At 43.5% G+C, this 15,647-nt stretch overlaps 1 protein-coding gene across 1 annotated transcript in view; it reads right to left on the bottom strand.

The window, feature by feature from the left end:
* il1rapl1a (interleukin 1 receptor accessory protein-like 1a) overlaps window positions 1–15,647 on the bottom strand; it is a gene marked incomplete at its 5' end in the record, with an annotated part of 122,958 nt that overhangs the window by 83,447 nt on the left and 23,864 nt on the right. Inside the window, one exon of the mRNA XM_084544855.1 lies at window positions 1,582–1,867. Within this exon, the coding sequence (XP_084400981.1) occupies window positions 1,582–1,867 (286 nt within the window). The remainder of the gene's footprint in view (window positions 1–1,581; window positions 1,868–15,647) is intronic.

Raw genomic sequence — 15,647 nt, 5'->3', positions numbered from 1 at the left:
GTGTGTGTGTGTACACGAGGGAGTTTGTGTTTTTGAGTTTGTGTTTTTGCTCTGTATCCAGTTATATCTCACTGCATCCTTATGCATCTTTATGCAAAAACTTGGGCCCCCCTCGGCAAATTCCATTTTATTTTTTTTTTATTTTGTTGATTTTTGAAGTGAAAAGAAATAAATACAACTCCTGCAGCAAACACACAAATGCTGCTGCTTTTTTTTTTTTTTTTTTCTTCAAACACACCTTCGGGTATTGCGACAGCAGAGCTCAACTTTAACTTTATCTGTCCCAGAACTTGTTTCCAAAAATGACTGCAGCGTATCCAGATGTGGTTTTGCATATTTCATGCGGTGACTTTTTGTGATGAGGTTGCAGGTAATTTGCCACAAACTTTTGCATGCAAGCTTCGTTTGCAGTTTCACACTGATTCATAGTTGATTAAACGTCTTCTCTCTCTGCATACAGTCAAACACAGCTGCACCGGAGTCTTGTCATGTCATTTACATGTGGCCTGTAGCACCTCTAAAGCACTAACCTACACTGATCAGGCATAACATTATGACCACCTTCCCAATATTGTGTAGGTCTCCCTTGTGCCTCCAAAACAGTTGTGACTCATCAGAGAATGGACATGGGCCTTCTGAGGGTGTCCTGTGGTGTCTGGTAACAGGATGTTGTTAGTGGGGGCCTTTGGGTCCTATGAGTTGAGGGGAGGGGCCTCTGTGGATCATCCCACAGATAGTTGATCAGTTTGGGATCTAGTGAATTTGGAGGCCAGGTCAACACCTTGTACTGTTCTTCATGTTTTGTTTGAGTTGTTGCTAAACCGTTTTTGTGTGTGTGCCTGTGTCAGGCTGCATCCTGCTGGGGATGACTGCTGCCATCAAGGAGTGTCATTGCTATGGGGTGGTTTGGTCTAGGTGGGTGCTACATGTCTAAGTAACATCCAGACGAATGCCAGGTCCAAAGGTTTCGCAGCAGAACATTGTATTGTCACAAGACGGTCAGTGTTATTTACGTCACCTGTCAGTGGTCATAATGTTATGCCTGATCAGTGTAGATGTTCAGTTTATTTAAGACACACGTAGATTTTTTTTATTTCTTTTTGTGCACATAAAACTGATACAATGCTAGATGGACTTCAGATGTGCTGGAAGGCATATTTTTGACCTTGGAGAGGTAGATCTATTTGCTTTACTTCATGTGAAACTATACCCTCCTGGTGATTGGAGTCCAATCTTCTGAATATTGACATGAAAACAAATTGTGCTCCAGACACATGATGAGTTAATGGCGTGTCATCATCAGCAGAAGATTTCTTAAGTTTGTTTCAGCTAGCTTTCAGATCCGATGTGTGACCAAAGTACGTCTATTCTGGACCTTTGTGTGCTTATTTAAAATGGACCTGGACACAGTCTAGTATTGCGTGTGGGTACGGTGCACAACGTACACAGATATCAAAGATACGTGATCAAGTAAAGTACAAGTATGGAAAAAGGCCAATAAATGTTTGAGAGAATCAGACTGTCGCTATGAAGTTAAATTAGGTATAGTGTTAGAATAGACTGTTACTTCATCAGATATACCTTAAGACACAGGAGTACAGGCCCACGTCTTGAAGGTCAGCAGGTCTGAACCAGATGGCGTCCTCCTCCTTGCTCATGCGCACGCCATCAAAAGAGATGGGCTCCTCAAAGTCGCTGTGGCCAAGGCCAGAGCTGCGGTACCACATGAGGCTGAGGCCCACGCTCTGGGCCTGGCTGTAGTTGGCCCGGATGTAACCATAGAACAGAGCGCATTTGAGCCGCACCGGCTCACCCTGAAGCACCCGGTACTTTAGGTAGTCCACTGACCAGTCTGTACAGCCGTCCACTATGGGAAAAAACACAGAGAGAAAGTGGGAGACATTCATTAGTACATTACACATACAGAAGTGGCTGCAGTGTGCTTGCAGCATATACAAAGAAATATTATACTTGCACTAACAGCGAAACAATAAAGCCTTATTCTGCATCCTCGTATTAATTTACAAGAATTTATGAGAGCGATTAAGATCACCAACAATTATACTTCCTAAAACAACAGTTTTAATTATGAGACACTAAGATACGTACAGCACGCCACTATACAATCATTTCATGCCTTGTGTTGAATAGGATGTCAGTGTATTTCATGTCTTTTTGCTCCATATTGCGTTTGGAAGATATGCTGTGTAACGCCTGCGCTAGACACATCTTCCCTCGTCTCCTGCTATCTTGACGCCGCTCACACATTCAGGGCATGCGTACCACCCTGGCCCCTGCAGAGACAGCTTATGCAATATCCAGACGCGCAACCACTGTGACATTTGGGAATTAACTGTAAAATATCTCCCTAAATGATGTCAGGCACCTTTGAATGCTGCGGGTGCACCACGGCTCCAGCGCGAGAGAGTGCAAGGTTAGTTCCCCGACTTGGAATGTTCCCCAACCTCTTAAAAGCAAGTTGTGATACTTGTTTAACAGTTCTGCAGATCATTTTTACATGCGAGGATATTGGTTTGATTTATATGCCTGACTAGGTTAGCGCGCACGGCGTAGGGAGAGCGTTACTTTATTTCACAGATAAATCTTATCGTGTGCAACACAAAGGATACCTGTATCTCCCACCTTAATCTGAAAACTGTACTTCAGCCAGAGGGCACGGTGGCTGAGAAGACACTGGACGCAAATGAAAGACACAGCCCCAGTAGCATACAGGACGATTGCGCACTACTTCTGGCACACATGTCTCTCTTCGTTCCCAAGCTACTGGATTTTAACCTATGGCCAGCTATCAGTCTCTGACTAATTAGTTACGATTTGTTAATCCAGCAGGTGTGTATTTGAGAGTACATGAGAGCATGTGTAACCAGAGAGACTGAGAGAAGACGCTAGCGAGATGGAGAGAGAGAGAGAGAGAGAGAGCGGTGATGGTGTGGTGAGATAAAGTAATAAGAACCCTGCTGCGTGCCAGTCTGTGAGTGATACAGTGCCTCACAGGGACAGCTATGCTTGTAATTAATACTCTTAATTACCAGGGAAGTAATGTGTGTCTCAGTGTGCGTGTGTGCGCGCATAGGTGCATGTGTGTGCGTGTTTGCACGGGGTGCGCATTCCCCATACGAATGGTTGTCTGCCTAATTATGTCAGTAATTACCAGTAGCCACAAATGTGTGTTCACTTACATACAGCACATGTGAGAGAAACAGAAAGTGTGTGCCGCGCCCGTGTGTGTGTGTGTGTGTGTGTGTGTGTGGTGAAATGTGTGAAATCCTGTCTAATTATCACTCCTAATACTGAGAGCAGTGGTTGCAAACAGACACGCGTGTGCACCCACATGTGTTCACAAGCACGGCTCTAAATTTGATTACTTTGATTGTTGAGCGTTTTTATTGATGCACACTGTTAACAATAGTTTAAGTACTGCAGGCAGGCCTTTTTTGTCAGTTGTTAATTAATATTATTGATATCAGACAAAAATAAGAAACATGCTCACGTGCAATTATTATTTAACAAAAGAGTAACATTGACATTTTTCTTGCATCTGTTGTTTTTAAGCGTTTGGGCGTTTAAAAAAGGAGATAATAAAACCCCTAAACCACTGACAGCTGCTGTACTCATCTTCTTACATTGGGGTGAGTTTCGGCTGAAAGCAGCAGGTAAGTCCTCTGCCCTCTCTGCATATCAATCTGCTAATCAGCAGGGACAGTGGAGGCTTCATTCATCCTTTTCTTTATTCACCTTCCACACTTCTAATGGATTTGACCTCTGCGTCGCTCAGTCAATCTCCATTCCTGGCCTCTCTGCCACAACACAAGTGGTTTTATTCTAGCCAGCTTGTATCCCGTTTCGCCATGAAAGAAAGCGTTTTGTTCCGTGGCAACACGCCCGTCACACATGCCCTGTTTGAGAATAAAACGCAACATGCATAAAAGTACGCACATGTAAACACACAACAAAGAAAGAGACCTTTCATTCCTTACAGACGTCCCAATGGGACTTGTCTAATGCGGTGGCCTTTTGTGGGGGGGAGGGGGTAAACCATATTTACGTCTGAGACTCAAAACGGTTTTATCAACTCAATTAGAGGCTGACATTTCCCACATCCCCACGCTGGGCCGGAAAATCAATGCTTCCCGCTGGAGGAATACTGCAGTCCCCACCTCTCACTCTCTCAGCTGACAGCACACACACACACACACACACATCTACACACAAATACGCTCTCCCTTCTCCTTCCCCTGCACCTCTGGGACATCACACATTTGTAGCGATTCTGTTCAGCCACTCTCAGACAAGCCCATACTGTAAAGGATGTTTCCATATGGACACATTCCCACGTGGCTGTCAGTCTGACGGGAAGTAGCCTCTACTCCCCTGAATCTCACTGCAGCACTGGAAGCTGCAGCACTCCTTTAACAGCCACTCCGCTGCTGACGCCCCAACACTGCTACATCACATGATGTATGGGGCATAGGTACGGCTGGTGCAAGAAAATAGCGAGGGGGAATGTCAGGCTACAGGATATGTGCGCCCGTGTGTCTCACAGAAACCTAATTACATTCAGTGTTGAGGCAGACCTGTCCATCTTTCTGTGACACTAAACCAAGGCAATAAATACAGACCCCTGAGCTAGAATAAATTTACCCACATTCATGAGAACACACTCCCAGAGTCACACAAACAGGCAAATGCACACTCCCAAGCTCCAAACACACAACGGCACAGTGGGCCACACGTCACCCAAGTCAACTCCTGCTTTTTTCCTTCCCCCCCCCCCTCCAATAAACAAACTCCCATGATCCCTCCACAACATTATATTGCTCCAGTGTGCTTCCTACTTACACGTCTCTCTCTCGCGCGCGCTCTCACGTCGCCCTCGCTAGTTGGCCTCTCTTCTCTCATCGCTACCTGCTCTCCTAATGAAGTGTAATTATCAGATGTTGGGTGGGCGGCAGGGTTCTTGCAGGCCAGGAAGACATTCAATGATCTATATGTGGATAAGGATACTTAATAACTTTCTGTCTCTCTAATTCTCTTTCTCTCCTCGTCACTTTACACCCACTCCACACCCATGACTAAATCTCTATCTCCCTATTCAGCCGAATTCTTCCCTCTAGCTTGGCTCCCTTCCTTTTCCTCCTCCATCGCCTATTTGGGCTTTTTCAAACTGATCTTTAAACTGAATAATTCCCTCATTGTTTGCTATTCTGGTGGAGAATTTACTGTATTTCCACGCGAATGAGATTATTACCTTTCAGAATAAACACCTTGTGTAACCAGTAACAGCAAATAAATGACCAACATTATCCATTTTGGAAATTGTATTCTTGGGTAAAGCTAATTGTAAACTGTAGCTCTAGTACCTGATTTTCTGGTTGTGCAAGTGTGGGCTAAGAGCCACGCTGACCACTCAAGGTAATTGTGCAGAATCTATAGTTTAAGGCTCACTGCACTAGATAGTAAGCCCCGGGATAAGATAAAAACAGCAGCCATAATCTTTGCACAAATACCTGATTCTCCCGTGCTTACACGCATGAGTACGAAAAGTCCTCCATGCTCAGATAACGTGATCGCTAACAGAAAAACTTTCTCACATTAGTCTTCGAAATGGGCTCAGGCACCAATCTCAATTTGCGCTGTTAAGCTTATTACCTTGCCATCATTCTCTTTTTCTTTCTCTCTCCGTTAGCCTCGGGATTATTCAATCAAGGATCAATACAGCTGACCAGAACCTGAGTCTTAACCTGCAGAGGTAGAAGCCCAGGTGTCGTCGTAAATCACCGGCTTTGTCTTTTTAGCCAACACTTCTGCTGAGTGTCCCTGCCTGTGCACAGAATGAGAATGTATCTTCAAAGCAATGCAATATTAACTGTCTCCATCTCTATCCACTTGTTTCAGTGCACACATTTCAGTTTAAAATATTGATAATAGTAGTAGTTAAAAGACATGGACTTAGTGAATAAATCAGGAGATACCCCGAACAGGCATAACATTAAAACCACTGACAGGAGAAGTGAAAAACATTGACCATCTTGTGACAATCCAACACTCTGCTGGGAAACTTTTGGACCTGATATTCATGTGGATGTTACTTAGACATGTACCACCCACCCAGACCAGACCAGGCACCCCCACCCCAGCAGCCATCCCCAGCAGGATGCAGCCTGACACAGGTACACACACAAAAACGGTTTAGGAACAACTAAAAAAAACAGCACAAGGTGTTGACCTGGCCTCCAAATTTACTAGATCCCAAACTGATCAAGTATCTGTGGGATGATCCACAGAGGCCCCTCCCCTCAATCCATAGGACCCAAAGGCCCCCACTAACAACATCCCGTTGCCATACACCACAGGACACCCTCAGAAGGCCCATGTCCGTTCTCTGATGAGTCAGAACTGCTTTGGAGGTGGTCATAATGCTATGGCTGATTGGTGTACATGAAACATTTGATTCAGAAATTAAAAATAGAGCTGCCATTCCTCTGAAATTGTGTAACAGGACTCTGCATTAGCGGTGCGAACTGCTCATCCCGATACCTACCGTGATACACATGGTGGAACATTTGTTTGCATTAGCATAGAAACATGACTCAGTCAGAGAAACTTATGTAACAAAGTGACCATTTATAGCAGTTGATTACATTTGGCTGGAACAAGCTTCGCTGCTTGCGAGAGCATCCAAAAAATTTCAAGCAGCAATTAGGATCCTGCTCTGATATATGTATTTTCACATTAAAAAAAAACATTAAAATATGGTTATTATCACGACCTGTGTGAACATGACTGGATGTAACTCCATAAATCCTCCAGTTTAATCAGTGCTCTGCCTGAACTAAATCTGCTCTTTGTTAATTTTGTCCTGTTTTATGTTCCTTCTGGTTTTCTGCTAAAAAAAAAAAAACACTATTTTGCTAATGAGATTTTTTTTTTTTTATTATTGCCAATTTTATAAACAGAACAATCCCATCAAATTGCTCTATGTTAACTCCCGATTGATTCAGCTCAGAAAATAGAAATGAATTGTGTAAGACTTGTTACAGAATCATATCACGGCAGGATGTTGTTTTTATTGTTACACAAATGCAAGGTCAAATTAGCAGAATGATGGGAAAAACATCTTTCTTTGTTATCTGAGATCGCCAAACACAACAAGAGAAACGGATAATGCAGCCTGGATTTTTTTTGATTGTCTCACTTGTCCAATGGGAGCTAGCATCTGGTCTAGGATGACCTGACATGGTCTGAGTTAACGTTTTGTTTGGATGGCAGATGAAAACCACAAAATATATATATAGTTATAAATTTGTCAAGCCACAAACTACATCTGCCTTAGACTTTCAACCATCAATGATTAGCTAAACCGTCTGTGGGAACACCAACAAAGTCTCATCCTTTTTTTTTGTGTCCTTCTTAAAACGCAGAAAACTCCAGCCTCAATGAATAACTTGATATCTGCACAACAACCCTATGCTGTGCTATTCTGTATTTCTCTGTCTCAAAATCATTCCTTTTTCACTAACAGTTTACCATTGTTCATTTATATGCAAATGTGGCACAGTCCAGATAATTTCTCTCAAAAAGATGGTGAACTACCTTGGCTCTCTACCCAAAAAAACAAAACAAAACAAAGAGAGTCTCACTATAGGCACATCAATCTGCTTTGAATAAATCTGCTTTCCTCCTTGTCCTTTGCTTACTTTCACGACTAGAATGAATATGATACTGAAATACAGATTTGACTTGAAATAAATATCCCACTATGTCCTATGTCTAACCTAATATTTGATAATATATGCTATTTTCAGCACGTTACGATGAATAAAAAATGTTTTACCATCTGTTTATTTTCTGGAGAAGTCATGAATATGAGTTGTTTGCCATCTGGCCTCACATCTAGGATCCCTGCCGCAGTAATACGCACCTTTGTCTAGTTTAAACTCATATTTCCGAACGCTTAGTAACTAAGGACTGAAAAGATAGACAGAGAGAAAACAACAAGAGTGAAAGAGACAAGGGAAACTGTGACAGGATGTGATGTGTAGACTGCATAAAGCGTACGAGCAGCATGTCTGTCAGGCCCGCCGCCATGCAGCTATCACACAACCCTCGGCTGAGACGCTCAGTGAATATGTTCCCATTGTCTTGTCTGTGCAAACCTAAATTTGGGATGCCTGTGCTAATTGTCCAAAGCGGTATTGTGTTCAATGAAGAATCCAGTAGTTTACCCTGTAAGTATTTTTTACTTTGTAGAAAGTTTCTTCTTCTCCTGCTTTTAGTCATGTACATCTTATTTTTATTGCAGCTCCTTAGAGAACAACAACAACATCCATTAAATATTCTCGTCTCAGCTCTCGCTTTCAAAGCTTCTTACTTTAAGAACGATTGTGAACATTGTGGTCTCGCTATGGCAAAACAAACCCGCCCTGCAAAGGCTGTAAAAACATGGACTAAAATGGCCACCACTATTACAAATCGTATGTGTAGATGTAAGCTAATAAACTCTCTTAATGTCTTCTATAAAGTCTACAATGCCCCAGTGGGTGTATTTCTTCCTCCCTTCTGTTTAATTTACATAGATTGTTTCCCCCCAGTAGTTTTACATATTTACTGTTGGGCCTGGATTATGCAGAAAATACAAATACAAAAAATAACTTAAAGATAAACCTTGCTTATAAACCGATGCCATTATCCTCTTTAACTTATAAGCATATCGTGGCCTGTGTGTGTGTGTGTGTCTGCACATGCTGTAAAACACGTGAATTAAATCAGATCTTACATTTGTCTGCAGCTTGCTTTATTATTGTTTTCTTCCTGATATTGTTTGTAGTGCTGAGACAGCAAATTGTGCTAAGATGCACAACAGTGCTGCATTAAACTACCGAACCTGCATCTGAGGAATATAGGAAGGATATACAGGAACAATGGGGAAATGAAGGAAATCTAATTTCTGGCAGTAGATGTTGACATTTGCATACATATTGGCAGCGTAAATTCAAAAGCAACATGAAGCTTTGAGAGATAAACCAAAAAAATAACACCTAAAACTGAAGCAAATCCTCAAAAATGAGATTTACCTCGAAGAATTTAAGCAGGTGCTCCGAAAGAAACAGCAGGCGTATGTATTTCTGGCTCTAATAACTCCGAAAGTCAACATATACAGTATAAGAAGTGGTTACAGGACACGTCATAGAAACTTTCAAGTTTGCCTGAAGGTGACAGTCCTGTTTCTATTGTTTCACACGGAAACCAGAGTGGGTTTGTTGCCCTTGACCAAGTTCAGCACAGCTCACTCAGATCCTTTTAATAACTCTCCAATTGACTTCAAATTAACCAGAACCCGTTATAGAACAGAAATTTCCCCTGCTGTGCGCGAAAGGGTGTCACTGAGACATTAGCTTTTTGACTTTCCTCTCTCTCTTGCTCTCTCTCTCTCTTGCCCTCGCTCATCCTTTCTTCCTTTTCTTTTGATGATAAAGGGGGTCTTTTTAAGGAGAACAGAAAGCTTGTCAGGATTTGGCCAGCTGGAGAAAGTCATTTGAGGCCCAAATTGATGTGCCCGGGACTCTCAATAGTATCTCGCCAATAGCGGGGGCAGGATAGAGGGAGACGCGGTGGCCGGGGACATTGTTCCTCGTAAATGGCTCTTTATTTCATAGGCGAACTTGGGAAATGAGCAGCGCCGTTCATGGTGTTCGGCTGTACAGGGGAGGACGGCCATGCGTAAAATAGAACGCCGGGAAACAGGCGCCTCTAATATTCTAACAACTAAAGCGTCTGCGGCTCTACTACATCATGCGCACTTTTACTGGCAATGAGGACACATGCAAATAAACTCCCTATAAGTTATAAAGTCAAGGCTGCGTGTGGACGCCATCCATCATGATGACAAGGTGTGGGCTGGCTACATGGACATGAATCCATACGCCGGCCGTGACTGGCTGAGCCACGTCCACTGGACCGTGGCTGGAAAGAAAGGCCCATATTTAAAACTACAAGAGCTTCAAATGCAAAGTGTGTGCAAGGGGGAAATCTTTGTGTCTGCCTGTGCAGGTGCCAGTCTGCAGCGTTGTATTAAAATGCCAGTAATTTCTTCCCTCTTTCTGTGTGTGTGTGTGTGTGTGTGTGTGTGTGCTGGTGCTCTCCATTGTGCAGCTGTGATCCATGAGATTCAGGCTGAGCTGTCACTCTGCTAATCTCCCCCAGTAGAAATACAGCTTGGAAAATGTCATCTGAACATCCCGAATTGTGTTTACACTCGCTGCAGGTTCCATCGCTTCTAATTTGACAAGTCATTATCACCCGTGCTCGTCTCCCTCTTCCCTCTCGCGACCTAAGAGGAGAAGGAAGAACGAAGGAGGGAATACAAGGGTGTTAAATTCCCCGCTCGCACACGCACACAGACACACAACAATGCTTTCAAAAAAAACAAAACAGGTAGTCCCAACCTTAGCCAGAATAATGAAGATTGTTTTCATTCATTTACACAGGCTATTCTGCTTCAGATCTCTCTGTAAACTTTGCATCTTTTGTAAAAGTCATTCCCTAAGGCCTGCTTATGTTTATAAAATGCTAAAAAAAACAGACAGAAAGCCCTCACGGAGATGCTTCTTGGCTGTGTGGTAAAAAGCGGCAGCTGGTGGCTATGTGTGCTGGGAAATGCACATGGCTTTCCGCACCCTCAGGCCCACAGCAAAAGTTAGTATTGACAACGAACGAAGTACAATGGGACATAAGACCTAAGACATACCTACAACACTTATAAATAAAACAATAAAATACTTATACCTTCCTAAATTATGCATGTTAATCATCTAATGCCTCCAACACCAATATGATTAGGCACAAAAACAACTATGAGCTAGGTTGACATCACTGTTGAGTTAAAATTACTTCTTACTACGAGCAGTAAATGTCGTTTTGGGGCCTTTACAGAAGCAGCAAATGTTTGGGGAAGACAATCTCCTCTTACGTTTTTGTGCTTTGGCTGCAACTTTGGTTGTAACACTGTTTTCCTGCGACAGTCATGTCTGAGTCAGATAACAACCTGTGAGTGGCACAAGTCCTCTGTGAACGAATGGCAGACCGGCACGTCCAGACAAAAGTCCAGCCCGGCCAAAAAAAACTTCCAGAGTTATCTCTTCAAAAGTTTCATTGACCGTTCAGTTTAGTGTCCTCGGGCTGTGAGAATGAGCATTTCACATGACCTCTATTACCCGCTGTACAACTTACAGCCTGGGGGAAAACTCCAAAACATGCAATGTAACCGCTGACAGGAGACCAGGAGACACACAAAGAAAATGGGGGTTTTAAGTGGACGTCGCAGCCAGTAGTGGTTAACTGTGCCGATCGCTGCAGATAAGCGGTGTAATTCAAAATTGGGCTCCATTGTGACTGCGTCAACAGAGCTATCCGTGGTGCTGAATAGTCAAGGACGTAATGTGGGAGTAAATTCAGAGGAAGACGCATAATATTTGTGGATACTGTGCTGGCCTCACTCTGCTGTCAAGTCAATTCTAAATAAACTCTTATGTTATGTTTGGTCACTGGTCATTTACTATGTGTCATATGTTTCATGATTTATTCACCTGAAGCATCTCATTGATAACGAATACGAGCGATGAATGAGATATCGCTCGTGCGTTTTCCTTTAGTCTCTTCCATCTGTTGAGATGAGAGAAGATGAGTTTGTACTTTTAACACGAAACAAAGTAAATCCACGTCTCAAAAATAAGCCAAACAAATAAGCAATGTCATGGCCCGGGGTTGACTAAGAAATGCGATGTTAAATCAAGGTGATAGCAGAAGAATTGACAATGAGAGAGACGGTGGGAGAGCGACGGAAGCAATGACCTGTCTATCCATCTGGTCATTAAAGAGACATCTCCGTCGAGGGCCGGCACTCGGGGGCCGGAGGAGTTAATGACACGCTGCCCCAAGCCTAGCCCCGAGCGCCGTTCCCATGATAAACACATACAGACAAAGGCGGGAAAATAGCGCCCGCGAAGGACTGGTGCAACGCGAGAGAGAAAGGTCTATCCATCATCATCATCCACCGGCATCTGATGCAGGCTATTGACTGAGACTTGAACGGGTCAATAAAAACCTGTTATTGATATCATTCATTCTGATGAAGTGTCGCTCGTGCTGTGCCCGCCACACGCCCTGACATGTTTTCTCCTGTTCAATCTTATCTCCTCTCCATCCCTCCCCCTTTTTGACCGATCCATTCTCTCGCAACCTGGGTTTCTTGCAATGACACCTTCCAGCTCATGCCCATCATCGATTCCCCTTTCGATCAATCGCAGCCCCCTTTTTGCTCATTCCCGAAAATAATCCCTCAATTTCTCACCTCCCTAGACCCTGACCTAGATTCATCACCCACATTTATTAGAGTTCTAGTCGGTTATTTAATCTATAGATCAATTTGCATGTGGTGTACTCATAACACAAAGCCAGTAAAAGAATGATATTACCCCTCACTGAGCATACATACATGTGCTATCTACATTTTACGCATTAAGGCGCTTGTGTTGCTGGACAGCATAAATGAGCGTGTGCTAAAGATAAAAGAACATTTTCAATTAAGATGAGTGTGAAGCCAGTTCATTAATAATGCAAAAATCATTACCCCAATTACAATAGCGTCCCAGTTTAAAGACTGTACATGTGCATGTGTGTTTGATCGCCAGCTTTTGCATGCAGCCGCGGGTCCAGCGTGCAAGTAAAATGGAATTTCTCAAGCGAGCTGATGCCAATCACTTATTCCACTTAATGCACAAAAGGAGAAAAAAGTATTGAAGCTCCTAAAAACACCCTGTGCAGGCAGCGTGTTCGTGTGCATACAGGGAGTGTATTCGCTTGCACCTGTGTGCATGTCCGGCAGCAAGCGAAAGACCGAAAAAAAAAAAAAAAAAAAAAAAGATGAAAAAGACAGAACAGCAAGATAGGCGGGCTTGTCCAACGCGTTCCTCTAAAATATTAATGTAGCTGGAGATTTCTGTCCCTGATTCCGAGTCCAATTAAAGCTTTTCTCTAAACGAATGTGCTTGTGTAGGCGCAGGCAGCAAATACCGTACAGTGAGATTAAAAAAAACAGAAAAACAGACACAGCACTTCTGTCCACGAGCGCGACACAATCCAGCGACACAAAATCACGTCCTTGCTGCCGCCTGCATTGACTGCGCTGACATTGTAAATTACGGCATTGTTTAATATAACAACACAGCCCCAACGTCAACCTGCAAGCCACGAATTAAAGCAATCCCCTTTACGTCTGAAACTTCTGAATAATTCAGCGGCTCGCCAGTGAGGAGTGGTGCTGGAGAGGACGTGGCTTTTGGGTGGGCACTGCCAAGACAAACGACACAGACGCTAACACGCTCGGCTCTCCGGTGGCGAACACATTAGTCCCACGACGCTACCTCTTTAACACCAAGGAGGGAAGAGCATTTCACGGAGACGAAACCAGCAACGGGAGTTAACAGAACATGGATTCCTCTTTACTCTGCCTCTGCGCTTCCTGCTCTTCCCCCGGCCTGGGGAGTGGGGAGGGCAGTGCCTGTGTGGCAGCTTTAAATAGGAATTAGCAGCATTTCATTGTGATAGTGATTGAGTATGGGTCCCTGGGGTTGGTCTGCTCATTGTTACCAGGCCTTGTAAATCTACAATAATCCTCCCAGTGCAGCCAAGAAACACACACATACATACACGGAGATATTGCACATAGACACATGCATATAAATATTCAACAGGCGCATTAACAAACACAAATAAATGCGTCAAAACTATACATCTGGCACCTCGACCTCAACACACAAACCTAGCATAAGCGTTTAAATTCCGTACATGCGTCACAAAATCACATTCAGTCCCGCGCCCAGATTTGTCTCTTGTGGTTTGAGCAAATATGATTAGGATAACTTTATTACCCAGACTTTGGTTCCATATATTAACTACCGTCCATACGGCTATTCCTTAACATTTGGCCTCCACCCACTCATCTACCCACGCAAACACACAGGCACATGGTCGGTAAGACGCAGCGAGAGTGCAGCTCTAGCTCACAGCTTGCTGCCTCTATCAGTTACGAGCTTCCCGCGGTCGGGGTTCACCTGTCTCGGCATTTTACATATTTAAAAATCTAACGCTTTAAGAACTCCACAAAGTTCACCGCGAAAGACTGATCAGCCAAGATTGTTAAGCACTTCGCTATACGAGCTGGAGAGGAGACGGCGACTTCAGCATAAAAACCGCCGTCAGTTAGGACCTGATTCTTTACTTGTTGACAAGTGCTGTGAGCGTGCAGAGGCGGATTCAGGTAAGGGCACGGGCACTCGGAAAAAAAGAAAATGATTTGCTAAATTTGTGCAGCGCCCTGCCAGTTTGATATGATTTTACTTAATCGGTTGAAGTGGGCACCCTCCAACTTTCTGATGAGTGGGTAGATCTCAGTCACAGGTGTAGTGGCGAATGGTGGAGGGTTGATTTCAGTTGGGAAGTAGACAACAATGCATTTAAAACGGCAAAACACTGACAAATAAACTACGGACTTACCTGTTAATTTAGGCCTTTAACTTCACAGACGGCATTTTCTAACCCTAACCCAAAACCCAAAGCAGTGTGCACACGATCAAGGTGAACTGACTCTTGACTGATGGGTAATGTATTGATTCTCTGGTACCAAACACCATAGAGAAGAAGAGGTCAAAGCCGTCAGGCAACACTTCTTCTGTAAATGAACTAAGTTACATTTGAGCACTGGACATAACGCAATGAATGCAATAACAAATTAATAATCCTTCAGATATGAGAACGCGTGAAGCTTGGTAACCCGACATTATACGCCTATCATTTTGTTAGGATAGGCCTCAACAATCACTTTCGCTGAAGTGAAATCAAGTGAAATCAATTTTAAACTAATAAAAAAAAAAAAAATACGCGTACCGGCGTAATTTGACCCCTATTGTATAAAAGTTAATCAAAACGCAATCATTTCAAATACATGTAAAAGTAATAAAAGCCAGTAGCCGCGTATTAGCGCGCACAGCCTTCATGTTTATTTGCATGCGCTCATTTGTGCCCACAGACGCGCAGAGGAGGCGCACGAGCACAAGCCCACGCTGAGAAATTGTATCTGCCGCTCTCTCAGGCATGCACTTTATATACTATTTTCATATTTAAGCTCACAGTGGGTAAAGGCTCCTCTGGTGCACAGTGGATGTTGTGGAAATAAATATTTTATACTAGAATCTAATTGCATTTTGTGGCCCTGAGCGCCCTACCAGACAATCTGCAATGCCGCTCTAATGGCTATGCTCCTCACTGTACGGCCAAACACACACACACCTTATGGTCTGGTTTATAGACTCAGCGTATGAGAAGCCCTCACACGTCTGTGTTTAGCGTCTGTACACCGGCGGCCTCTCCTAGGTCTACATGTGTACGTTTATGGGTCTGTTTATATATTCAAGGGAGGCAGAATATACTGAATCTCGGGCAGGAATCTGCGAAGCGTGCGGCCATGTCACAGAGGACTATGGGTGCCCTTTGCTGTTTCTGCTTATTGACCGGAAAGACCTTGCAGATCCCATATGAGAAGCTTTTGAAGTTAAGCATATGTACATACA

This window comes from Chelon labrosus, assembly GCF_963514085.1.
Source record: "Chelon labrosus genome assembly, chromosome: 5".
Classification (NCBI taxonomy): Eukaryota; Metazoa; Chordata; class Actinopteri; order Mugiliformes; family Mugilidae; genus Chelon; species Chelon labrosus.
The sequence above is the reverse complement of the archived record's forward strand: the minus strand, read 5'-3'. Positions and strand labels throughout refer to the sequence as shown.